Genomic DNA, 24634 nt, shown 5'->3' with positions numbered 1-24634 from the left:
CTCCAATTTCTCCCATTTGTAATGGAAATGTCTACCTTGTGCCTGGCCTAATCTACCATTGTACCTTGGAAACAGAAAACTTATAGTCTAGATTTCACAGGTTCACAGATGAAGAGGAATTTTGCCCCAGGATAGAATATGTCTAAAGTCTCACCCATGTGATTCAGAAGATGAGATTGGACTTAAAGTTGATTTAAGACTTTTTGGATGATGCAATGGAGTGAATGTGTTTTGCATGTGGGAAGGACATGCATTTTGGGAGGCCAAAGGGAGGAATGTTATGGACCGAATTTTGTTCCCCCAAAATGTGTGTTGTAAATCCTAACCTCTCCCTGTGGTTATAATCCCATTTGTGAATGGGTTGTTTGTTATGTTAATGAAGCAGGATTAGGTTATGTCAATGAGGATCAGGTTATTTTATTACGTTAATGGGGCAGGATTAGGGTATATCTTGAGTCAGTCTCTTTTGAGATGTAAAAGGGATTAAACAAGCAAGCAAAAGCAGCAGCAATGGGGGAAGAGAGATGCCAAATCACATGAAGATCACCAAGAAGCAGAAGTTCAAAGAGACAAGGACCTTCCTCAGAGCCTACACAGAAAGGAAGCCTTCCTCTAGAGCCAGCACCCTGAATTCAGACTTCTAGCCTCCTAAACTCTTGAGAAAATACATTTGTTTGGTTAAAGCCATCGATTTTTGGTATTTTAGTTATAGCAGCACTAGATAACAAAGACAGAGGTTAAGTAAAATGAAAGAATTTTATTACTGCTTTGAAGAGATCTCTCTGAATTCTGTGGGGGTTGGCTTAAGTAGGACCAAGCGTAGAAACAGATGTTCAGTTAGAAAATTTTTGCAATGATCTAGGAGAAAGATGGTGCTTCCTTGGACCAGTGTCATAGCCATGGAGATGGAGAGAGGTTAAGACGATCTGCAATATATTTTGGACACTGAACTGAGTGGAATTAAGGATAACGTCTGGGTTTTTGCTTGAGCAATGGGTGAAGTGTGATTTCTGAGATGGCGAAGGCTGGGAGTGATGGAAGGGAAAACCAGAACCAAACCAAACCCATCACCATGGAGTCAATTTCCACTCATAGCGACCCTATAGGACAGAGTAGAACCGCATTATAGAGTTTCCAAAGAGCAGCTGGTGGATTCGAACTGCCAGCCTTTTAGTTACCAGCCAAGCTATGTACCACTGCACCACCAGGGCTCTGATGGAAGGGAGGGGTGGTACAAATCCAGCTTCCCTCTCTAAAAAAAAAAAAAAGTTTAATTTGTGATACTCCATAAGGAACCCAAGTGGAGATGCCAATAAAGCAATAAGATATTAGAATCTAAAGTTCAGGGAAGAAGTTGGGGCTGGAGGATTAAAATTAAGAGTCTCCTATATCTACTCATGTGTCTGGAAGAGATCATCTGCAGGGCATAGGTGGAGAAGTGGGCTCGATCCCAAGCTCTGAATAACTCCAAAATACAAAGGCAAGGAAGAGGAGGACCCTGCAAAGGAGAATAAAGCATGGGCAGAGAAGTAAGGAGAAAACTAGCTGAACGTGATGTAACAGAAGTTAAGGGAAAAGGGGTATAAGGAGGACTGGTCAACTGCTTGGAATACTGCCAAGAGGCTGAGTAAGCTGAAGACAGAAAAGTGCCGGGTTTGATAACTCAGAGGCTGTGGGGGTCTAGACCAGGGGTACGGTCAGGTTTGACACCTGAATGAATTGGACTGAGGGATGACCAGTTCATCACACTCAAAAAGCAACCCCAGGAGGATTAAACACCTAAATATGTAAGGCAGCCCTGGTGGTGCAGTGGTTAAAGCACTAGGCTGCTAACCAAAAAGTCGGTGGTTCAAACCCACCAGATGCTCCACAGGAAAGATGTGGTAAAGATTATAGCTTTGGAAACCCTGTGGGGCAGTTCTGCTCTGTCCTATAGGCTCACCATGAGCTGGAATTGACTAGAGGGTAACAGCTTTACAATAGTAGTTTAGGAAGAGTATTTAAACCAGACATAAAAGCATAAACCATAAATGAAAAGGGTGAAAAATTCAATTTATTAAAATTACTAACTTCTGTTCATCAAAAGGTCCCATAATAAAAAGGAAAAAGCAAGGCACAAAGAGGGAGAAGAGTTTTGCAACACACCTGAAAAAGGACTAGTCTCCAGAAAACACATACACACGAGCAGATGGGTTTGTAGATTCACTAGGCAAGGAATTTCCCGTTTGTTTCTATTTTCTGAAGAAAATATGAAGAAAGGTCATCAATCAAGGAGTTGGGAGAGAGGCTATAGGAGATTCAAAACTGCCCTCTGGACCACAGACAAATATCCTCTCAAATCAAAGACCACCATCATACTTCATGGTACAACTCTAAGGGTTTCCATGAAGAGTCAGGAGCAAGTTGAAAATGGCCACCATTATTATTCCATTTTACAGAGGAGGAAAGGAAGGCTTGAAGAGGTTTAAATCATTGGCTCAAGGAGCTGATAAGTGGTGAAGCTGGGGTTTTACAAGATCTGTATGACCAATGAACCTGTTATCCAATGCTTTGAAACACCAAAAGCTCCCATCGAATGGCAATACAGATTCAACAGACAGAATCATCTCCTACGTATTAATTCCATCAACACTTCCCCAACCAGAGGTCGACGTGGCGGAGTGGTCCAGAGGCACACGGGAAGACCTGGTGAGCTGCCAGACGTGTGCGTGTGTGTGTGTGGCAGGGAGGGGGGAATGGGGGGATAGACAGACATCAGAATTCCTGAGTGTAGTTCAAAACTCTTCTCTGAAGTGCTAGAGAGTTGGTTTGTTTCAGAACACTAATGTGTTTTGAAAAAGAAAAAGAAGTTTTAAAAGCAAGTCATCTCTCATTCTCTTTCTTCATTCACAGGGCCACAAAAGTGGTATTTCTGGCATGGGCTAGAGGCAGAATACTCTATAAATACAAAGCCATTAAATCCCATGCAGCGGGAACCTGATCAGGGCCTCCTTTTAATTTCCTGACATGAGCTGGCCACTAACCCAATTACCCAGAATCCCCGAAGGAGCCCTCCGCCTTCCCAACAAGCACAAAGAGGGAGTGAGAGAATATTGCATGGATGTCAGCCCAGCTTTCACTGAAATCAAATATCTTTTAGAAAACACTTGGGGAAAAGTAGGTAGGGGTGCGGGGGAGGGAAATGAAGCAGGCCTGGGAGGCTGGTACCTTGAGGGGGGTGAAGTGAGGTAAGGAGAAGGTGAGGTCTGCAGGGACAAGCTGATTGGGGAGAGCTGCTGGAAGCCCGAAGCCATCCTGAAGACTTGGGGCACCCCCTCCCCCACTCCCTGCCCTGTGAAATGCAGCAGATGGTGTTCCAGGTTCTTCTGGAACTCGACTTCAAGGCCAAGTCTGTCTGCATCCTAGCCAGGTTGTGAGCCTACCTCCCAGGAAGAGTTTCTCCACTGTCTTCCCAGAGGAACCTCTCTTCCTGCTTTTGGAACCCAGACAGGGGACCAGCCCGAGATGGACACCACCCTCTAAGATTCTCACCAGCAAATCCAGGAAGAAAATCAGGGCCACTGGACACCGTGTGCCTTACCCAATACACCAGGCAGGCTGCTGAGAAGTTAAGTGCAAACAAGAATATCTTTGAATCCAACAATATTTTAACACACCAGAAAGCTGACATCTTAAAGTAATTCCACAGCGGATTCACTGAAAGGAGAGGTCCCACATGATCCCCACCTTGATCTGGTGATACTGAGTAGGTATAAACACCGCTGCTTTGCACAAGGTCAAGTGTGAACAAAGTACACAGCAGAATACTGCAAAACCAGTAGTAAGAATGCAAGGCACCGACTCCTAACCCAGCTCAGATTTTGTGCATAATTCTTTTGTAGAGAGAATAATTTTTTTAATGAAAATACAGATTGTCATACACTAGATTTGCTTAAGGCAAGACAGAACTTTAGACATCGACTACTTGAACGGCCAAGGGCAGTGCAGGGGGTGAGCAGTCCTAGAAGTGGCACAGGACGTGCTGGCCATTCTGAGTATGGAAGAAGCTTTGATGCCTGGGTGGACAGCAGCCTCAAGGGTGAGGGTGAGCCAGAGGAAGCTGCACATCTGACGTTTTCCTTAGCAGCTGCTGGGCTCCCCAAATCATGAAATAGGCCCTCTGATTGTTTTACTTAAGAAAGGAAAAATTATTAAAGATATCTAGAGCTGTAGATGAGAGGGAAACAAGGCCTGCGGATGTGTGGGTAAGAAGAGGGGGGATGAAGGAAGATAGCATTCACATCCTCTCCTTCCCTAGCCTCCCACCCCCTCCTGTAAGACCCGGGACCCCCCAACCCCCAATGCCTGAGGCCTGTAAAGAGGGGCAGTGGCCTGGAGGGAGGCTGAAGTTTTCCTTTCAGAGTTAAGTCAGCTGAAGAGGAAGGACGAGAGGGAGGCACGGAGCCCGAGATGGTCCCGGGGGCCTGGGCCCCCCAAGACGAGGAGGGGAGGGGACACCCAAACAAAAGCAGGAGCCACAGCAGCTGCCAAGAACCCCTGCCTGGCAGGGACCCAGGCTCCTGAATGAGGCTCGCACTTCCTAAGGGGCCGGTCCCTGTGGAGCTTCAGATCCCAGGATCTTCCTCAGGCTCTGAGGGGGACAGAAACTAAATGGAGGAGCTAGGCTTTGTCCTCACTCAAGCCTTTGTGTCATCTTTCCCCTTTGGATTTAGGACTGCCAGCACTCGTGGTGTGTGTGGCGGGGGTGTCTTCTGGTGACCATCCCTTCCTCCTCCAGGCTGAGCTCCGCAGAGTGCCTCCTCAGGCTGGGCCACAGAGGAACAGTGCGTTCACCTCAGCGTCTGCCCAGCTCCTAGAACAGCTTCACCACCCCCGGGCTTCCACCCCAAGTTAGAGGGCTTCCTGTGCTCCCAAGTGGGCTGACCACAGGCTACTTACAGCGGAGGATGGTTGGGGGCATCCAGGGCAACACGGGGGCTCACCCTGCCCATCCTCCCCACACGAGGCAGCCCCACTCTCAGGCCCGAGTGCCCCCAGCAGCCCCACACCATCATCCTGGGACACAGCGTGGATCTCACTGCTCCCAGAGGGGGCCCGGCCGGATCCCTGAGCTGCTGTTAGCCATCAATCATATGCTTGGCAAGCTGCTTCCCTGCCTCAGTGCATCCCCTGGTCATGGCCCCCTTTCTGTGGGGCACCAGAGAGCACCCTTGCTTTCTTCCCAGCACTGTGTAGTCCCTCTCTATTCAGTGTTGCAAGAAGGCTCAGGGGGTTTGGGCAGTGCTCCCCTCTTCACCCTGCCCTGCTTTCTCCTCACTGCTCCTTCTCCCTCCCCTGCTCCTGAGCTCAGTCCTTCTGCAGGGGGAGGGCCTGGGGTCAGAAGCCTGGCACATCCCTGACACCGGCTGAGGGGGCACGGGCACAACATGGAAAGCTCCAGGCTCTGTGCCCAGCTCCGCCCAAACCAACGTGTGACTGATGGTGGGAGCGCCGCCTCGCCCCAACCCTCCAGGACTCAATTTTGTCATCCCTCACATTCTTTTTTTTTTTTTTTTTTTTTTACATTCAGGGTATACTGATGGCCAGTGAAGATTCCTTCTGCTCTAAGTCCCACTGAGTCAATTCCGGCTCCTAGTGACCCTACAGGACAGAGCAGAACTGCCCCACAAGGTTTCCAAGGCTGTAATCTTTATAGGAGCAGACTGCCACACCTTTCTCCCCAGGAGCAGGTGATGGGTTTGAACTGCTGACCTTTTGGTTAACAACCGAGCACTTAACCACTGTGCCCCCAGGGCTTCTTTTCTCCCCCAGCTCCTTCTATTCATCCACACACACCTCTTTTCCTGCCTCTCCCATTTCTGGAAGAATCCCAGGGCCCAGAAGCATAAAAGCTAATCTGTAGGAATTTCCACTGGCTCTTCATAAAAGCTGGTGGAGGAGGAACACGCGCGCACACACACACACACACACACTCTCCCCGTCTCAAAGCGGTCCTGAAAGGGATTCAGAACACTGCGCAGGTGAATACGGATGGTGAGGAAGGCACCCCAGAGCAGTGCTGCTCAACAAAAGCGTAAGCCACACACTTCGTTTTAAATTTTCTGGTAGCCTCATTAAAAAAAGGTAAGAAGAAGCATGTGACATTCATTTCACAAAATATTTTTATTTACCCCAATATATCCAGAATATTATCAATTCAACATGTTGTATATTTTTTAAAATTATTACTGCAATATTTTACACTTCCTTTATTGTTCTGGAAACCATGGTAGCATAGTGGTTAACCAGAAAGTTGGTGGTTCGAATCCACCAGGTGCTCCTTGGAAACCCTATGGGACAGTTCTACTCTGTCCTACAGGGTCGCTATGAACCGGAATCAACTTGACCGCAATGGGTTTGGTCTTTTTTTTTTTTTAAATCGTTCTATTGTTTTTGTTGAGTGCTGTGGAGCCAATTTCAATGCATAGGGACCCCATGTGACAGCGTAGAACTGTTCCACACGGTTTTCTAGGCTGTAATCTTTCCGGCAGCTGATCAACAGGCTTTCTCCCACTGAACCAGTGGGTAAGTTTCAACAGCCTACCTTTTGGTTAGCAGCCGAGCGCTTAACCGTTGCCCTACCAGGGCTCCTACGTCTTCAAAAGCCAGCGTGTGTTTTACACCCACAGCACATCTCAATCTGGATTTGCCACATTTCAAGTGCCCAACAGCTGCATTGCGACTACCATATTGGACAGCACAGCTCATGGGGATAAAGAGAGGCGAAAAGGAGAGAAAGGAAAGGGAAAGGGGAAGATAGGGAGACCAGGAAACAGAGGAAGGGGGAAAGTATTCACAAGGTGACAGGGATGTCCACTGCGGGGACACAAAGGCCACTCTTTGCAGGTAAAGAGTCAGTTATTGACCTTTCTGGGCCTTAACGTCTTTTCACTCTAAACCCTATGGAGCACTGGGAGGTAAAACAGCAAGATGGAGAGGGGACTTTCCCCAGGAGAGCCTTCCCCAGCACATCAAGACAACTTTCTTGGTCCCAAGTGGGGTTAGGAGTCCCCAGGCCACTTCCCAAAAGATCCTTAATGGAGAACTTTCAACATCTGGCTGCCTAAGGCTACGCCTACCATAGAGGAGAAAAGAGAGCTATATGCAGCTGCAGGCTCAAAACCGGATTGCAGGGTAAGTGGAACAGAAAGGTGCTCACCCAGGAGGCTGCATCCTAACCTGAGACCTGTGGGTGGTTTCTAGGGTCTGCGGCCCACGGTGCTGGGTGTGCACGCACTGTCCCGGAAGCAGGTCCACACCCTGCCTGGCGTGTGAAAATCCCAAAAGAGAAGAGCCTGGCCCAGTCTCTGGGCCCACTTGAAGCCTCGGTGGGCCTGTGGGCCTCTTACCTTCCTTCAGCATCCCCACTTTGAGGCATTTCATGAAGCGACAGGCCTGGCAGGACTTGCGCCTCCGTTTCGTGATCTCACATTCGTTGGTGGCTGGGCAGCTGTACTCGATGTTTCCTACAACCAGACACAGAGAGGGTTGCCAGGTACTGTCCCAGGGCCCCTGCTGGCCAACTGGCTAGTCCAAAGCTGAATGGGGATTAACCAGTGGACCTACAACTCCCACCCCCAACCCAACCCTGGGTTCCCCTAAGGCAGTGGTTCTCAAAGCAGGTGCTCTGAGGTGCTCTCTCTTACACGCACACACGATCCCTAAGGGTCAAAAACAAATGTTTCAAACTCTCTTCTGTAGGTCTGGTTGAAGCAGGCAGCCACTCGGGAAAACACTGTTCTGAGAACTGTCACCCTGGGTTGGGACATCAAAACCCAGAGCTGGCATTTTATCCCTGGAACAGAACACCCCCTGTGCTGACCAGAACACCAGTGCAGACTCTCTAAACTAGTACATCTTCCCCCTCCCCGTCTGTACCCAGCTGGGACCCCCAAGGGACCTGGGAGAAGTACACCCCTAGGATATTGCCCCTACTCTTCTCTCAGAATCCATGAATGGTTTAAAGGGTTAACATGCTTGGCTACTAACCAAAAAGTTGTCCACCCAGGGGTGCCTTGGAAGAAAGGCGTGGCAATCTACTTCCAGAAAGGCAGCCACTGAAAATCCTATGAAGCACAGTTCTACTCTGACACACATGGGTCGCCATGAGTCCTAGCTAACTTGATGGCAACTTGTTTTTTTTTTTTTAAACCATTTCTTCTGTCACTCTGGCCTGTGTGGTTTCTCAGGAAATCATTCCAATAGTCACATAAGCGAGGTAAAATTTAAAAGATAAACAAGCAGAAGAGAGGAAAACACATACGAACTAATTCATCCAAATCCTTATCTTGGCTTAGAAGGCTCTGTAGGATTTGCCCCGGCTCCTTCTCTCTCTCCAGCTTCAGCAAGCCTCTTTTCCTCCATTCCCCCGTCACTCTGCATAGCCATCAGTTCCTGGAGCTCTCTCAGGCTTCCAGGCTTCTGCTGCCTTGGGCGAGCCTCCTGTGCTCCCTCCACCTCCCTGCCTGGCCAGTCCTAAATCCCCAAGGCCCACTTAGGTGAGTTGACCACCCACCACTTGCCCATCACCCTGTACCTGTCTTCACCTAACTGGCTGCTCTGTGTTCCAAGTGGTTGGCACACAGTAGGTGCTCAATACATTGAGGAGGGTAACTCTGTGGCAAGCTCATGGGTATCTGTCAACTGTCTTTGATCCCAGGCTGTCCTAGAAGGAAATCCCAGTGCACATCTCCTCATCAGCTGTTCATGAACAGCTGCAGGGAAGCAGGAAGCCCTGGCCTGGGCTCAGGGATGGGTCTGCCAAGATTAAACAGCTCTTGGGGGAACTTGTGGGCTCAGAGGAAGGACTGAAACCTGGTCTCAGGCAATAGGTGCACTGCAAACAGGTAAGCACTCTACAGCTAGCTGCAAGGTTGGCGATGTGAACCCACACAGAGGCACCTTGGAAGACAGGTCTGGTGATCTGCTTCCAAAAGACAACAGCCTTGAAAACCCTATGGAGCAGTTCTACAGTGACAGTTGTGGGGTTGCCATAAGTCAAAACTGACTTAATGGCAGCTGGTTTACTGGTCAATATATACAGGTTTATAGGAGCCCCTGAGTGGCACAAACGATTAAGCACTTGACTGCTAGTTGAAAGGTTCGAACAGTTCAAAACCACTCAGAGATGCCTGGACAGACAGGGCTGGCAATCTGCTTCTGAAGGGTCAAAGCCTTGAAAATCCTAAGGAGCACTTCTACTCTGCATACTTGGCGTCACCATGAGTCGGAATCAACTTGACAGCAACTAGCAACAACAGGTGCTCAATACATTAAGAATCAAGACTGAGAGCTTATTATAAAACAGCTACAGTTCTTACAGGTGAGAAAGGTGAGGCAGTGGCTAGGATGCAGCAGAGCAGGGACTGGCACCCTGGCAATCCAGCCCAAGTCTCTGCTCTGAGCCGCTGGGGAGGGAGCTATAGGGCCCTTCCTGGCCCCACGTTCCTGGGCTATTGTCACTCACGCAGCCTTGAATGCCAACTGCACGACGCGAACTTCTCATGTGTCCTCGTCCGAGCTGCTCAGCCTGCCCGTCATCCCCCGGAAGGAGGACAGAGCCACAGCTCTGCAGGGCTGTTGCTCAGAGCAGGGGTCAATCAGCGTCTGTGGATTTGGCATCAGAACAAGGGCATCGAGTGCTAACAGCAAGAGCCCCAGGAATGTTCTTGACCCTTTGGGATTGTACCCGTGTGTGTGCGCGTGCACGTAAGAGAGACTGAGTTCTAATTTTATTTATTTATTTTTGTTCCTTTCAATTTGTTTTATGGCCCCAGAGGCTGGCTGCCAGCAAGGCCAGACTGGTGGCCTTGCTGTGTAATTTCTGTAAGTGCCTCCTCGATAAAGTGATGAGATTAATTCATCAGAATTCCTATGGTCTCTTGAGGGCAGCCTAGGAGAGCTCAGGAGCAGGGACGGGGCACGTGTGATGCAAACACACATACACACACACACCTGCACAGTAATATACACACCAACTGAGGTGTGGCAAGTTTAGGAGTGGGCTCTCACAAGACATGGATAGCTAAAGGCTGTCGTAAAATTCAGGGTTCTAACCTGCAAGTGTGTACCATATAGACTTTGGGCAAGTCATCTAATCTCTCTGAGCCTCAGTTTCCTCATCTGTAAAATGGGTACAGTACATGCCCATCTCAGAGAGCTGTGTGGATTCAGTAACAGAAAACACATGAAAGGCTTAGTAACATCAAGGTTACTATGCCATGGCTGCCTGGGAACAGCCAGCCAGAAGACACGAGGACAAATCCATTCTAGGTGTCAGACCCGAGGTGGACAACACATTTTGACATTACAAACACGAAGATGTTTCCCGCAGTCAGACCTCAAAGCTGGTGGTTGTGTCTGCGAGAAGGCAGAAAGGCCCAGAACCCACCCTGGATTTCAGTGTGAGTGCAAGGTGAAGGGGAAATCTACATAGAGAGAGGAGAGGATCCAAGAGGGTGACTATAGCGAGCTGCCTGCCCTCCACCAACTCTCTTTGATCCCGGGCTGTCCCAGGAGAAGGAAATCCCAGGGCATCCTCATCAGCTGTCCACGAACAGCTGCAGGGGAGCAGGCAGCCCTGGCCTGGGGCTCAGGGAAGAGGGTTGCCGAGCTTAGACAAAAACAGCTCTTGGGGAACCGGTGGGCTCAGAGGGAGGACTGGAATCTGGTCTCAGGCGACAAGGCTGCTTGCTGGTTAACATCTGAGCCTGCAGAGTCACCATTTGAAGCTGCTGGTGTTAAAGGGCTGGGCTGGCAATCAGCCAGTTAAGCTTTCTTCTTCATCTCACTCCTAAAGACACAGAATGTCCCTTTCCTCTCAGTGGCCCCCGCTGTCCTCAGCTTTCTGTCCTTCCCTCCTCCTTAGCTGCTGGCTGGATGATCTCATCGGTGCCACTGGCCTTGGCAATCATGTATTTGGCCAAGGTCTGCAGCAAGACCCACCTACTGCCTGTGCTTCACACCCTGAGATCCACCTGGCTGCTAGATATCTCCACCGGGTTTCCCTTGGGTTCCTTACACTTTCTTGAACTGGACTTATCCTCACCCAACCTGCTTCTCTCACTGCATGCCTTACTCAGGGAAGGGACCACTAGCCACCTCACTGTCTAAGTCAGTGGTCTCTTCCTTCTCCTCTACTCCTAAGATCCTTTTCATTCTACTTTGTGGACATTTCCTTCCTCCTTCCCCTCCTGCCATGCTCCTAGTTCCAGTACTTCTCATGTCGTGCCTCAACTGTAATACCTTAGCCTCCTCTAGTCTCCTCTTCCTTTTGAATCCACCCCCCTCACACACACACACTTCCCCTGTTGTTGTCATTGTCAGCTGCCATTAAGTCAGCCCCCAACTCACAGCAACCCCATGCATGACAAGGTCGGACCATTGTGATCCACAGGGTTTTCACTGGCTGGTTTTTGGAAATAGATCTCCAGGTCTTTCCTCCTAGTCTGTCTTAGTCTGGAAGCTTCGCTGAAACCTGTTCAGAATCATAGCAACAGGCAAGCCTCCACTGACAGATAGGTGGTGGCTGCACTTGAGGTGCACTGACTGGGAATCGAACCCAGGTCTCCCGCATGGAAGGTGAGAATGCCCTCATACTGCTCCTTCAAAAAAATTAAAAAAACAACCAAACCCATTGCTGTCAAGTCAACTCTGACTCATGGTGACCCCATGTGTTACTGAATAGAACTGCACCAGAGGTTTTCAAAACAAACAAAAAAACCCAAACCATTGCCATCAAGTTGCTTCTAACTTATAGAGACCCTACAGGGCTGCCCCACAGGGTTTCCAAGGAGTGGCTGGTGGATTCGAACTGCCAGTCTTTTGTTTAGCAGCCAAGCTCTTAACCACTGCACCACCAGGGCTCCATAGGTTTTCAAAGGTTTCCATAATCTTATGCAAGTAGATCACCAGGCTTTTCTTCCGCAGCATCGCCGGGTGAATGTGAAAGGCCAACCTTTTGGTTAGTGCTGTTGTTGTCGTAAGTGCTGACGAGTTGGTTCCAACTCATAGTGACCCCATGTACAACAGAATGAAACACTACCCGGTCCTGCACCATCCTCACAATCCTTGCCATGTTTGATTGAGCCCATTGTTGCAGCCACTGGGTCAATCAGTCTCATTAGAGGTCTTCCTCTTTTTTGCTGATCCTCTACTTTACCAAGCATGATGTCCTTTTCCAGGGACTGGTCCCTCCTGATAACATGTCCAAGTAGGTGAGATGAAGTCTTGCCATCCTTGTTTCTAAGGAGCATTCCGGCTGTACTTCTTCCAAGACAGATTTGTTTGTTCTTCTGGCAGTCCACGGCATACTCAATATTCTTTGCCAACATCATAATTTAAAGGCATCAATTCTTCTTCGGTCTTCCTTATTCATTGTCCAGCTTTTGCATGCCTATGAGGCGATTAAAAATACCCTGGCTTGGGTCAGGCGCACCTTAGCCCTCAAAGTGAGAGCTTTGCTTTTTAACACTTGAAAGGGGTCTTTTGCAGCAGATTTGCCCAATGCAAATGGTTAGTAGCTCAGTGCAAACCATTGGTGCCACCCAGGAACCTCCCACACTGCCCCTAGAGGTGCCTTAATAACTTTCCTGTGCAAAACTCTGCGATGGACTTCTAGCTCATCACGGCAGACTGAACCCATATGTCTGCCTACTTGAGCTCTCCAAAGGCCCAAAGGGTGTTAACTGCCTCAGAAAAATGGAGAAAGTAGAAATGTAAGTGGCTAAAGAGGGGTATACAGATAAATAAGTCATTTGTACTTCAGAACCCTGATCAGAAAGCTTCAGACACTGAAGACTCCAAGATGGAGCAGAAGAGGGAGCACAGGTGGGCATGGAGCTGAAAGCAGGAAAATTTTGTCAAAAGTGCGTATTTAAGGAGTGGTAGCTGCCCAGATCCCCACTCCCACTTCCACATGGCCACCAGGTTCCCTCCATGACCCACACACGAGGAAGTGGATTTAATCTCTGGAGAAAATGAGCAGGTGTGGTTCTCAACTCAGGGACCCCGGGGCCCAGCTGAGGGCAGAAGGGAAGCTGAGGCTGGTAACTAGGTGACTCAATATCTCATGGAGTCTCTGGGTGGCCTGAATAGTTAATGCTCTCAGCTGCTAAGGGAAAGGTTGAAGGTTCCAGTCAGACCTTTCTTCCAAGGTGCCTCTGGGTTGACTTGAACCCCCAATCTTTCTGTTAGCAGCCGAGGGTGTTAACCACGTGCACCGCCCAGGGATTCCCACAATTAGTTTAATGTTCCGTCATTAGGACTTTGTGTGCTGTTCTCCTTACTGAACTGCGTGCTTATCAGGGATAGAGACTGCAATGCCCTTCATTTCTGTATCTAAAACACAGTGCCTGGCACATGATTAAGCATCTGTTGGATGGATCAAAGTGAATGAATTGAAAGCAAGAACCTCCCTTCCCTAAAAAATCCTCAAATTTTGCAACAGTGACGTCCCAGTTGGACCTCTTGGTCCTCTTCCTCCTGGTCCTTCCTGAAGCAGCAGACACCGATAATCACTCCCTTAAACTGACTCCCCTGTTAGAGTTCATCTCCCTTCTCTCTGCAGGGACTCATGCAACTTCTCTGGTCTATATTTATTTCATCAGCTCTAACATGCTTTCGGTGGCAAGATGCGCCATTATTTGATGTACCTCCAAGAGAAAAAAACACCATCAACTAAACTTTGACTCTGTTCCCTTGTCACTAGCATTTTCATTTTATTCTACTTAAAAGACTTAGATTTATTTAGACATGATACCATAGCGCTGGACCTTAGTCTTGTGCATGCATGAAATAGAAAATATAAGAAAAACAAACGGCTTCAGATATTGCTAAAACTTCTCAGTTGGAGTCTGACTCTCCTGAATTGGCGTTTGATCAAAGTTAATCATTTTCATTTTTTTTCTCTGTCGTCTTCTTCTCTCCTAACAAGGAAGCTGATGATGCTGTTTTTTAAGGAAAGCGCCCCGATGTTCTGGAAGTTTTGATGGGCGTGAGGGCAATGACGACCAAGGTACAACTGCTGCCTGGTCAACAGGAACTGTGACACGCAGACTGACTGGGACACGTTAAAGCGTGGAGAATGCGCATCTTAGAACTGATGAATAAGGGTGCTGCTCAGTCTCCTTTGAAGGCTCCTCTTGTCCCCTTTCTTTCACCAGGGCCCCTCCTCCCTGCCCCTTTTCCCTTCAGAAGAACTTTCTCTAGCACTGCCTTCCCAGGTTCTCAAACTTGAGCAAGCAGTAAGCTCCCCTGGAGGGCTTGTTAAAACAGATGCTAGGCCCCCCTCGCCCAGAGAGGAAGCAGTGGGGCCCCAAATCTGCATTTCTAACAAGCTCTCAGGTGAAGCCAGAGAAGCTGGTCTGGGGACCACACTTTGAGAACCACTGCCCTAGAAGATCTCATTACCATAGACCCAAAGCATCAGATTCCACTGCTGGCCTCTAGCCCCAACTTCCAACTTAACGGAGTAAGTCCTGTAAACCGATCAGACTGAAGGTGTCCAAAACATTATCCACTATCCCAGCCCCGTCCTCCTCTCCTGGCAAATTCTTCCTTCTTTCTTTTCCCTTAATGGCTTCATCATCTTCCCAGCAGCCTCAACTAGAAATCTGTCCTCCTTCTCTCAGTCTCCGCAAGCCAATCATTATGCCCTTTTAATACTGCGTCCACTTTCAAAAGTTTCTCAAGCCTAACCTCACCTTTTTACACTTCTATCACTGTCCTGGATTCCCTGGGTGGTGCAAAGGGTTAACGAACTCAACTGCTAACTGCAAGGTTGGTGGTTCAACTCCACCTAGATGTACCTCAGAAGAAAGGCCTGGCAACCTATTTCTAAGAAATCAGCCATTAAAAACCCTACGGAGCACAGTTCTACTTTGACATACGTGGGAGCACCGTGAGTGGGAATCTACTCAACGGCAACTAGTTGTTGCTGTTTTTAACTGGTCATCAGTGTCCTGGTTTGGATGCCCTTAACTGGACGTTCTAGTTCCCTGAACTGGACTGTTAAAATTTCCTCCTAACTGGTCTCCCTAACTCCTCTCACTCCAGACTTTCCCCCTCCCAGACCACCTTCTGAAACCCTGGTGGCGTGGTGGTTAAGTGCTATGGCTGCTAACCAAGAGGTCAGCAGTTCAAATTTACCAGGCACTCCTTGGAAACTCTATGGGGCAGTTCTACTCTGTTCTATAGGGTCGCCATGAGTGGGAATTGACTCAACGGCAGTGGGTTTGCTTTTTTTTGGTAGACCACCTTAACTACCATTGCCAGACTATCTTGCTAAAGGAGCCCTGATGGCTTAAAAGGTTAAGCCCTTGACTGCAAACTGAAAGGTTGGTGGTTTGAACCCACCTAGCGGCTCTGAAGGAGAATGACCTGGCAATCTGTTATGTAAAGATTACAGCCAAGAAAACCCTATGGGGAGCTCTACTCTGTCACATGGGGTCACTATGAGTAGAAATCGACTCAAGGGCACCTACCAACAGCATCTTGCTAAAAGGAGATCTGATTAATTCGTTGCTCCGAAACCTTCAATAGCTTCCTGCTGCCAACGATAAACACTAATAATATTTATTTCAGGGTTATCATGTACCAGGCACTAAGCTAAATGCTGTACATGCGCTGTCTCCTTGAACTCTTGCAATAACACTCTGGGGCAAGAAATATTTACTAACCCGATTTTACTGATAAGGAAATTAAGGTTCAGAGAAGCCAAATAACGTGCTCGAGGTGACACAACTAAGAAATGGTAAAGTTGGATTCTTAACCAGGTTAAAAATAAATAAATAATTAAGTTGTCATCGAGTCAATTCTGACTCATGGTGACCCCATGTGTTTTAGAGCAGAACTGCACTCCATAGGGTTTTCAAGGCTGTGACCTTTCAGAAGCAGATCACTGGGCCTTTCTTCCGAGGTGCCTCTGGGTGGGTTCAAATTACCAACCCTTTGATGAACAGTCTAGCGCTTAACCATCTGTGCCACTCAGGGACTCCTAAACCAGGTTACACAGCCCCCAAATGTTAACTATTACGGCACCGTTTTCCTGAGCCCAGCCCCTGATGCCTTAGGTAAGTAGGTAATCTAGCCCCAGGTGGATTTCCAGCCTAACACCTACTACCGAGCTGCAGCCTTGTTCACACTCTTCTTTCTGCCAAGCAGGCTCACCTTCAACTCCTGCTTCCGTGTCCCTTCTTCTGTGAAATCCCCCTGCCCTCCAGAACCTATGAGCTTCCCCTGGGCTCTGTAGCCCACCTGGTCACAGACCACATGCTGACACACCCTGGCTGTGGCCTTAGGGGACTTCCCTCTGCACTATGCATGCCTCGGAAAAGAGGAATTGTGACTTGTCCTCCTTCGTTCCCTGAAAGCCCTGTGGGCTGAATTGACTCTTTTTGCACAGATGAGAAAACTGACGCTGCTCAAGGTCAGGGGGTTAGTGAGTGGCAGCTTGGGGACCAGCACCCCTGCTGACTCCCACCCACTCCAGGGTTTTGTCTCTGCACCAAAGCCTGTATCTCCTGGGATCCTGTTCTCCATGACAAAAGGCTTGGATGCAGTCCAAGGCAGGGATAACCCATCAATCATCTTCAGGCCTCTCCTTGGAGTTTCCTTCCCAGCCTGCATCTGGGCCCCAAATGAACTGAGGAAGTAGGTGCCAGGGCTTCTTCCTCATCTTCTCTGTCACAGACCTGGGAGCTGCTCCAGGGGCTGCCCAGTGACCTGCAACACTGGCCATGCGCCGGGGGCCATAGGTGAGGAGACTCGGCACAGTCCCTCACGATCATCCAGCCTTTATTTTCAACAGCTTTCCATGCCACCTAGATGAAAATTCACCTGCTGCACTTACCATGGCCCCGAGGTGTCACTGACCTCGCCAGCCCCAGCTCCTTCCACTTTGCTCTCATCACTCAGTTACACTGGGCCTCTTTCTGGTTCTGAAACACTTGCTGAAACACAGTCCTCCATTTGGAATGCTGTTCCCAGGACTTCTTTAGACGCTTTGACTTAGCTCAACTTTCCCCTTCTCAGCATGGCCTTCCCTAACCACTCCATCTACATGAGATCGCCCCCGCACCCGCTTACTGATTATTTCCTCTCCTTTATCCCCCCTTCTCACTCTCTACAGTCTCCTTCCTTCCATCAGCCTCTCCAACGATTCCATGGTAGAATTCTCACCTTTCATGCAGGAGACCTTCCCCCGCATCCCCCCATCATCTTTGGTCTCATCAGTGGTTTTTATCCTCATAGCACCTATCAGAATCAGTCATTATGTTTCTTTATTTGTTATCATATGTACTGTCTGCCACGACCTGCCTCCCTACCCCCCGCAAAAAAAAAACTGGGCTACTTCTCTAACTCCAACTCACAATGCTTGGTACTCAATACAAGTGCACCAAAAACCTGAACAACTACTACATAAGCTCAAATGTTGTTGCTGTTAGCTGCCCTTGAGTCGATCCCTAACTCATGGTGAACCCATGCACAAAGGACCAAAACACCGTCCGGTCCTGCACCACGCCCATGCTCAGATCACTGTGATCCACCGAGTTTTCATCGGCTGATTTTCAGAAGTAGATCCCTAGGCCTTTCTTCCTAGTCTGTCTTAGCCTGGAAGCTCTGCTGAAACCTGTTCAGCATGACAGCCACATGGCGGCTGAACATGAGGTGCATTGGCTGGGAATCGAACCCGGGTCTCCTGCATGAAAGGTGAGAATTCTACCGCGGAATCATTAGAGAGACTAGAGATATTAAATGCTGATGGGAGGAAGGAGGCTGTAGAGAGTGAGAAGGGGTGCGGGGCGGGGGATAAAGGAGAGGAAATAACCAGTAAGAGGGTCTCTGGGCAGGCAGGAGGAGAAGGAATTCAAAGCAGAGAAGAGCTGAGTTGGGGGTAGGAAGACATCTCTTCCAGGAGTGAATGGGTAGCAATAAACATCAATGGAATCGATGAGTGGAAGATACACAGATATGGGAGAGTGTGGGTAGGTTTGGTGGCAAAGAACTGAGGTATTTCTGAAGGCTTCTAGTTTCTCAATGAAACAGGAGATGAGGTCATTGCTGAGAATGAGAGGCAGGGTGGTACGGTCAAGGTTTGTGGTCTAGCTTGGAAAAGGCCACCAGCCTGTTCCCCAAAGGCCACCTCACATGATATTCTTCACTTTGGGGTCAATACCACAGTCCCATATCCAGCACCCAGCCCTATGATCCGGAATCCTGACTTTGCGAGCCACAGGAAGCGGTCTGTCTCTCAGGACTAAACTCACATTGCCCAAATCCAGAAGCCTGATGTATAAGCCCGGGAATCGATCTGCCATGCACAGTCTGCCTGACTAGTACATTCTCTCCCTGCAGGAGACCTACAGGGGAACTAGATCATAATCAGAAAGATCTTAATCAGATAAATTTAATGTTTAATTGCATCAGGCTAAGTTCATTGGCTAAGACTCCTTTTTCTTAGGGAGGAGACCATTGCCAAAGTTTGCCTTCTTTTTCTATGCCCCAGGGCTGATCAATTCTCTTTGGTTGGATACAGTTTTTTCCTTTTGATATGCTAGTAAATTCAGTCTGGTTGAGGGCTATCTCCCTTGCCAGGGAGACTTCTGTCCATTCAGGAAGGTGCCTTTGTCTATGTCTGAGTTCATCTGTTCTGGGCTAGCACAGAGCCCCCAGCACTGACAATAAACTCCCTTTCATAGCAGGGAACTGGGCAAAGGTATAATAAATACTTACAATGCACTATGAGGGGTTGATCAGAAAGAAGCCCCAAGAGGGCAGGGAGACAGCATCCTGTTGGATGCTGCATTGCAGGGAAAAGTAAACTGTGTCTGTAAAGGACCAGAGAGTAAATGTTTCAGCCTTTGAGAGCCAGGTGGCCTCAGTGGCAACTACTCAACTCTGCGGCACCAAAGCAGCCACAGATATGTAAATACAGGTGTGGCTGTTTTCCACTAAAACTTACTTTACAAAAACAGGTGGTGGCCTGTATTTCCCTTCCCTCCCTCCTTCTTGCCTCCCATGGTGCTAGCACCTAGCACAGACCAGCATACAGTGAGTGCTCAATAAATATTTGCAGAGAAGGAAAGCCTACCAGCGCTTCCTCTCTAAGCCCAACGCAACATCCTTGTTTCTGCAAAACTTCTTCCCACATTAGTGTTGTTGTTAGGTGCTGTCCAGTCAATTCTAACTCAGAGTGAGTCCATATGACAGAGCAGAACTACCCCATAGGGTTTCCTAGGCTATAATTTTTATGCAAGCAGATCACCAAGTCTTCTCTCCCACGGAGCCACTGCGTGAGTTCGAGCCACCAACCTTTTGGTTATCAGCCAAGAGCTTTACCTCTGCACCACCAGGGCTCCTTTCCCACATTGGTACAACCTCTGAATTGAGCAGCCTGAAGCAAGCTAAGGAGTGAGGTGGGGTGTGAAGCTGGCATGATTTTCTAGGCTTTCCAAGTCTTGAGAATTTGCGTCTATTTGTGAATGAATCATTCCACGACTAAAGGCCCTGGGTCCAAGTTATTGGACTTTAAACAGTAGCCTGAATGTTCTCTTTAATTGAGTAGATGTTTAGGAGACACTCTGGTTTGGGGTCTAACACTGTGCCTGCCGATTCCATGTGCACCAAACGTTCAATTTTGCTCCTGGAGGGCAGGTATCTCCTTCCTGTTTCCCCTCCATTATTTTACTCGGAGGAGCACTGGTGGTCCAATGGTTAAGTGCTCAGCTGCTAACTGAAAGGTTGGTGGTTCAAACCCACTCAGTGTCTTCAAGGGAGAAAGGCCTGGCGATCTACTGTTAGAAAGATTACAGCCTAGAAAACCCTATGGGGAAGTTCTGCTCTGTCACACAGACTCACTCTAAGTCGGAACGGGCACCGAAGAATGGCAATCTTACACGGAGCAGGGACTCAACAAATCCTCTCACTCAATTCTAGCTGATCTCTGGAATTGTCCAATGATAGTTGGCATAGCATTTCTTTTTTCTTAATATCTTTCCTATTTTTCCAAATTTCTACAACTATCATGTTCAAAAGCAACAATAAGAAAACCTTTGTTAGAGTCAAACCAAGGAGTTAATAATGTGACTGGAACAATCTACTCTGATACAAACCACTGTCTGGTTTTAAACATGGGCCCCTTTTTGTGAGAAAGGGAAGAGGTGGAAGCCGTTCAGCTCTGATTGCACTAAATACTACCGTTTGTCTTCTGACTTCCACGAAGAGATCATTATCCTATTCGTGGTAGCAAATAATTAAGATTATTTACAAATCCTTCATGTGGCTCCTGACTTGCTGAGAACATTCCAGCTTCTGCCACAGGTGCAGTAGGGTTTCTGAGTCTACATCGGCCTCTGTTTTCAGAAAATTGGATCCAGAATACTCCAGTCCTTTTAAGAACAATCTAGACAGACGAAAATGTGATTCTCTCTTTTAGAACAATTCATTTTTATGTCCTGGAAGCTAGCAGAGTGCTTGACACAGGTGCTCAGTAAGTATTTGCTGAAAGAAATGGGTAACGTGGCTCCTTCTGGGGCAAGTATAGGGAACCAGGTCTGGAGATGTACGAAAATTTGCTTTTTGCTGTTTACTCTTCTGCACTTCTGATTTTTCACCATGTTTATTTTCATTTAAGGGTTCATTTTAAAAATAAATATTATTTATAACAAAATGGCTAAAATAATTTAAATCCTCTCAGGTCAAAATAATAATTATACTGTTCCATTTAAATCTATATAAATTACAACAGCTTGCTCTGTACATAAAACAAATTATATGTCTGTTGCTTTAGTAATACTGTTTGTCTTAAATTATAAAAATGAAAATAATGATTGCAAACATTTATTTAGCACTTACTGGGTGACAGGCAACAGTCTAAGTGCTTAATATATACATTAAGTCACTTAATTCCTCCTGACTGCTCTATGGGAGGCAGGGGCAATGTCGTCTCACTTTACAGATGAGGAACCCAAAGCACAGAGAAGCTGAGGCAGTATGCCTGAGGTCATTCAACTATACCCGTTGTCGTCGAGTCAATTCCAACTCATAGCGACCCTATAGGAGCGCCTGGTGGATTCATACTGCCAACCTTTTGGTTAGCAGCCGTAGCTCTTAACCAAAGGTAACTGATCGGTTGTCTGACCCAGGAGCCCAGGTGATTAGCCACTATACGACACCACCTCAATTGCAGAATTGGAGACAAGTCCAATCCTAACGCCTCCATTAGGTTAATAAATAGACTATCAACTGAAGACATGTAAGCAAGTAGATATTTGCTGAATGAATAAACTGCGAATCATCCCAGGCAAGCTCAGTCTGTCTCTTCCAAATGAGAGGTGGAGAAGGAGGGAAAAGGAGGGTCACTCTCTGGACAGTCAGACAGGGCCCTGAACCAAGAGAGACTGGGCAGGGAGCAGGACAGGTGTTCCCGGGTATTCTCCAACCTGGTTTGCAGTTTCTGTCCCAGTGGGATGGGAACTGCATGAGCAGGGATTCTTGTCTGTTTTGCTCACTGCCGATCACCAGCACCTAGAACAATGCCTGGCTCTCAGCAGACGCTCATAGATACCTGAATGAATGAAGGAAGCAAGTGCTCTGGTCCGGCCAATCCAAGAAGTATCATAGCTGCCAGACACTTTATACCAGTCCAGAAGTCCGACCCATCATTATCCTCAATTAACCCAGGGATGACTTTACAGAGGGCACCACTAGGGCTCTTTTGCGTTTTTATCAGAATAATGCATTCTAGAACTCATTGAAAGAGCAGCCAGCCACATTCCCATTAGAAGGGGACTCAGCTAATACACACACGCACTTGATAAGGCCTGGAAACCTGCCCAGACTGGGACTGGGAGTGAGTGCTCAAGCAGCGTTCCCTTCATCCGTTGGCCTGGCCCTTTTACAGTGAGAAAATATCCACGTTTTACTTGTGTAATTAAAAAAGATAAAAAGAAAGCGAGGGTCCCTTTATACCTCCACAGGTCTAGAATCGCAGGGCAAATGATGCAATTCCTTCCCCAAAATAAGCTTTTTGAGAGGCGCACATTTGCCAGGTTGCCCACACTAGTGAGAGGCACACACGTGGTGAGGCATTTGCGTGGATTTTCTTTGGGTGGGTGTGGGGAGCATGCGTGGGGTGCATGTCAGCTTCAACAAGTCTTGCAGTCGGAGTCGTTGTCCAGAATGCCAGAAAGAGAAACCCTGACAGCAAAGGGGTCCTTCGGAAGCTCTGCTCCAAGGGCGCCCAGACATGGCAGCTCACGGGAACCCCCTGGGCTTCCTATTAGGACAGGCTGGGGCGCCCCACCTACATCCCAGAGCCAAGGCCCGCCCCACCCACACGCACCTTGGATGGTTCTCTTGAAGAAAGCCTTGCAGGCCTCGCAGGAAGCCACGCCGTAGTGGTAGCCAGAGGCAATGTCCCCGCAGACTAGGCACAGGCGCTTGGGGATGGCGTTGAGCATGTACTCGCACTTGATGGCCGAGTCCTCCATGATGCCACTGGCACAGTCCTCGTAGTTTTTGCGACACGGGGTGCCTCCCAGACCCGCGCCGGCAAACATGGGTGGCGAGTCTAGGCCGTTGGCATGGGCGCCCAGTGCCATGCCAAAGCCGCCACTGGCGTCGGACGAGCCACTGGGGCTGTGGTGGCTGAGGGCATCAATGCCCGAGGATGGGCTGGACGGCTCAGTCTTGATAAAGGAGCCGCAGCTGGAGCCCAGGTGTCGGTCGTCCGTGGACATTCTGTTCAGCAGCCTGTGGACACAGAGGCGGAGGAGTCAGTTCTGACGAGGGCGTGGTGGGTGTGGCTCTGGGCTCCCACTGGGCGGAGTGGCTGGGAGGGGCTCTATGCTAAGGTCTTGATGGGATAGAATGATGGCTGAGAAGGCCAATGGGTCACAAAAGAGCACAGCCCTAAATAAGTTTCAGAACCTTCAGAGTCATTAAAGAAACTATGTGTTGATCAATAAACTTCAGATTAGGCACTTTGAGAATTCCTGGCTTGAGCGACACAAGATGATAACTCTTTATACAGCCAAAATATTTGGCCAACCTTCTTCCACAGCAATAATACACGGTGGCTATAATTTAACACTTCTGATGTGTCAGGCCTGGGATCTCACAATGGCTTGATAACCCATTTCATGGCATCCTTCATTCCTGATGGGGTCCCCACTGGGGCCTCTGGTAAACCCGAGCTTGGAACTTCCCCTCTAAACCCACCATCACCGAAATTGGAACCAGAGGTGCTAAGGAACCTAGTCAGAGCAAGAGGCGCAGCTTGTGGCTGCCCTCTGGGTTTTGTCTCTGACCCAGGCTTGGAAACAGAGGGCAAATATGGAGGGCGGCTCCCTGGCTGCCTTTCTCAATCCCTTCCTAGACCCTGAGCAGGCCATCTTCCACTGGCCCACTCCACCTCCCCTTCAAGAGACCACCTCCATCAGGCAGCATGGGTAAGCCTTTCAACCCCAGCCCTGTGCATCCCCCAGCACATTTCTTAACCCCTCTGAGCTCTGGTTGCTTCATCTACACAGTAGAGGGATCCTACCAACATGGCAGGAACACTGCAAAGAGGGATAAAGTGATTTCCATAAATGAAAGCCCCTCCTCCCAGAACCATGCTGGGTGGGTGGAAAAGCTAGGAAGGGTGTGACCCTCCCACACACCACCTCCTGGGTGAGGGGAGGGGGCTTGTATCTCTGTCAGCATGGGCAAGAAAAGCAACAGGAGCTAATAGCAGTCAGGTCAAGGCATGTGTTTTGGAAAACTCGGCCCTAGTCACAGACCAAACTCAAGGCCCCTGGGCCAGCCCGGACTGGGATCTGGTGTCAGACACATGACCTGAGCAGGTCGCTTCACTCTCTGAGCCTCCTCTGTGGAGTAGACAGTTGATAATACTTATGACTAAGAAGCAGGTGAAAGGAAAGAGGGAAAGATCTTGGAGAACTGCAAAGGGCTAGAGAGGGGAGTAGCAAAGCCAGTTGCTCTCGTGTCAACTCTGATTCATGGCAACCCCATGCGTGTCAGGGCAGAACTGTGTTCTGTAGGGTTTTCAATGGCTGATTTTTCAGAAGTAGATTGCCAGGCCTTTCTTCCAAGATACCTCTGGGCAAACTCAAACCTCCAACCTTCTGTTAGCAGCAGAGGGTGTTAACCTTTTGCGCCACCCAGAGAGTATAGCCCCATTAATGGAAAGATAACTCATGGTTGGGAGCGTCTCAGTGCTTGAGGACCCAGCCAAGGAGCAGCCCTACCTCCAACATTGCTCAGAGGTAGCAGTAATGCTGTATGATAGTCTCTGTCTTGTGAGCAACCACCTGGGGAAGGGGCTGCCTTACCACACCCTCAAAGCGGACCTCTACATCACAAACTGGGCCACAAACCAATACCACAAAATGTGTCTGGATTCTTACGATGGAGGCGCCTCCAATGTCTCCGGTTCCATGAATGATTTCATAGTTAATATACCTCCCAAGGGGTCATCCTATCTACACTTGAACATGTCCAGTGACGGAATTCATTGCCCTATAGGCACAAACAGTTCATGCTTGTCTACTAACCTAAAGGTCGACAGTTTGAAGCCACCCACTGGTACTGC

The 24634-nt window shown here is 48.6% G+C and overlaps 1 protein-coding gene across 2 annotated transcripts in view; it reads right to left on the bottom strand.

Moving 5' to 3' along the window:
• ESRRB (estrogen related receptor beta) overlaps positions 1-22889 on the bottom strand; it is a 57765-nt gene extending 34876 nt beyond the window's left edge. The window contains exons 1-2 of one of the 2 annotated variants that reach the window (XM_023546402.2): positions 22382-22889; positions 7389-7505 (exon numbers count right to left, since the gene is read on the bottom strand). In XM_023546402.2, the coding sequence (XP_023402170.2) occupies positions 7389-7505; positions 22382-22778 (514 nt within the window). In that variant the 5' untranslated portion in view covers positions 22779-22889. The remainder of the gene's footprint in view (positions 1-7388; positions 7506-22381) is intronic. The other variant, XM_023546403.2, reaches the window with a different exon arrangement.
• Positions 22890-24634: the final 1745 nt, after the last annotated feature.

Source organism: Loxodonta africana, chromosome 10 (genome assembly GCF_030014295.1).
Source record: "Loxodonta africana isolate mLoxAfr1 chromosome 10, mLoxAfr1.hap2, whole genome shotgun sequence".
Taxonomy (NCBI): Eukaryota; Metazoa; Chordata; class Mammalia; order Proboscidea; family Elephantidae; genus Loxodonta; species Loxodonta africana.
Note: the sequence above shows the minus strand (reverse complement) of the source record. Positions and strands in the feature narration are given on the sequence as shown.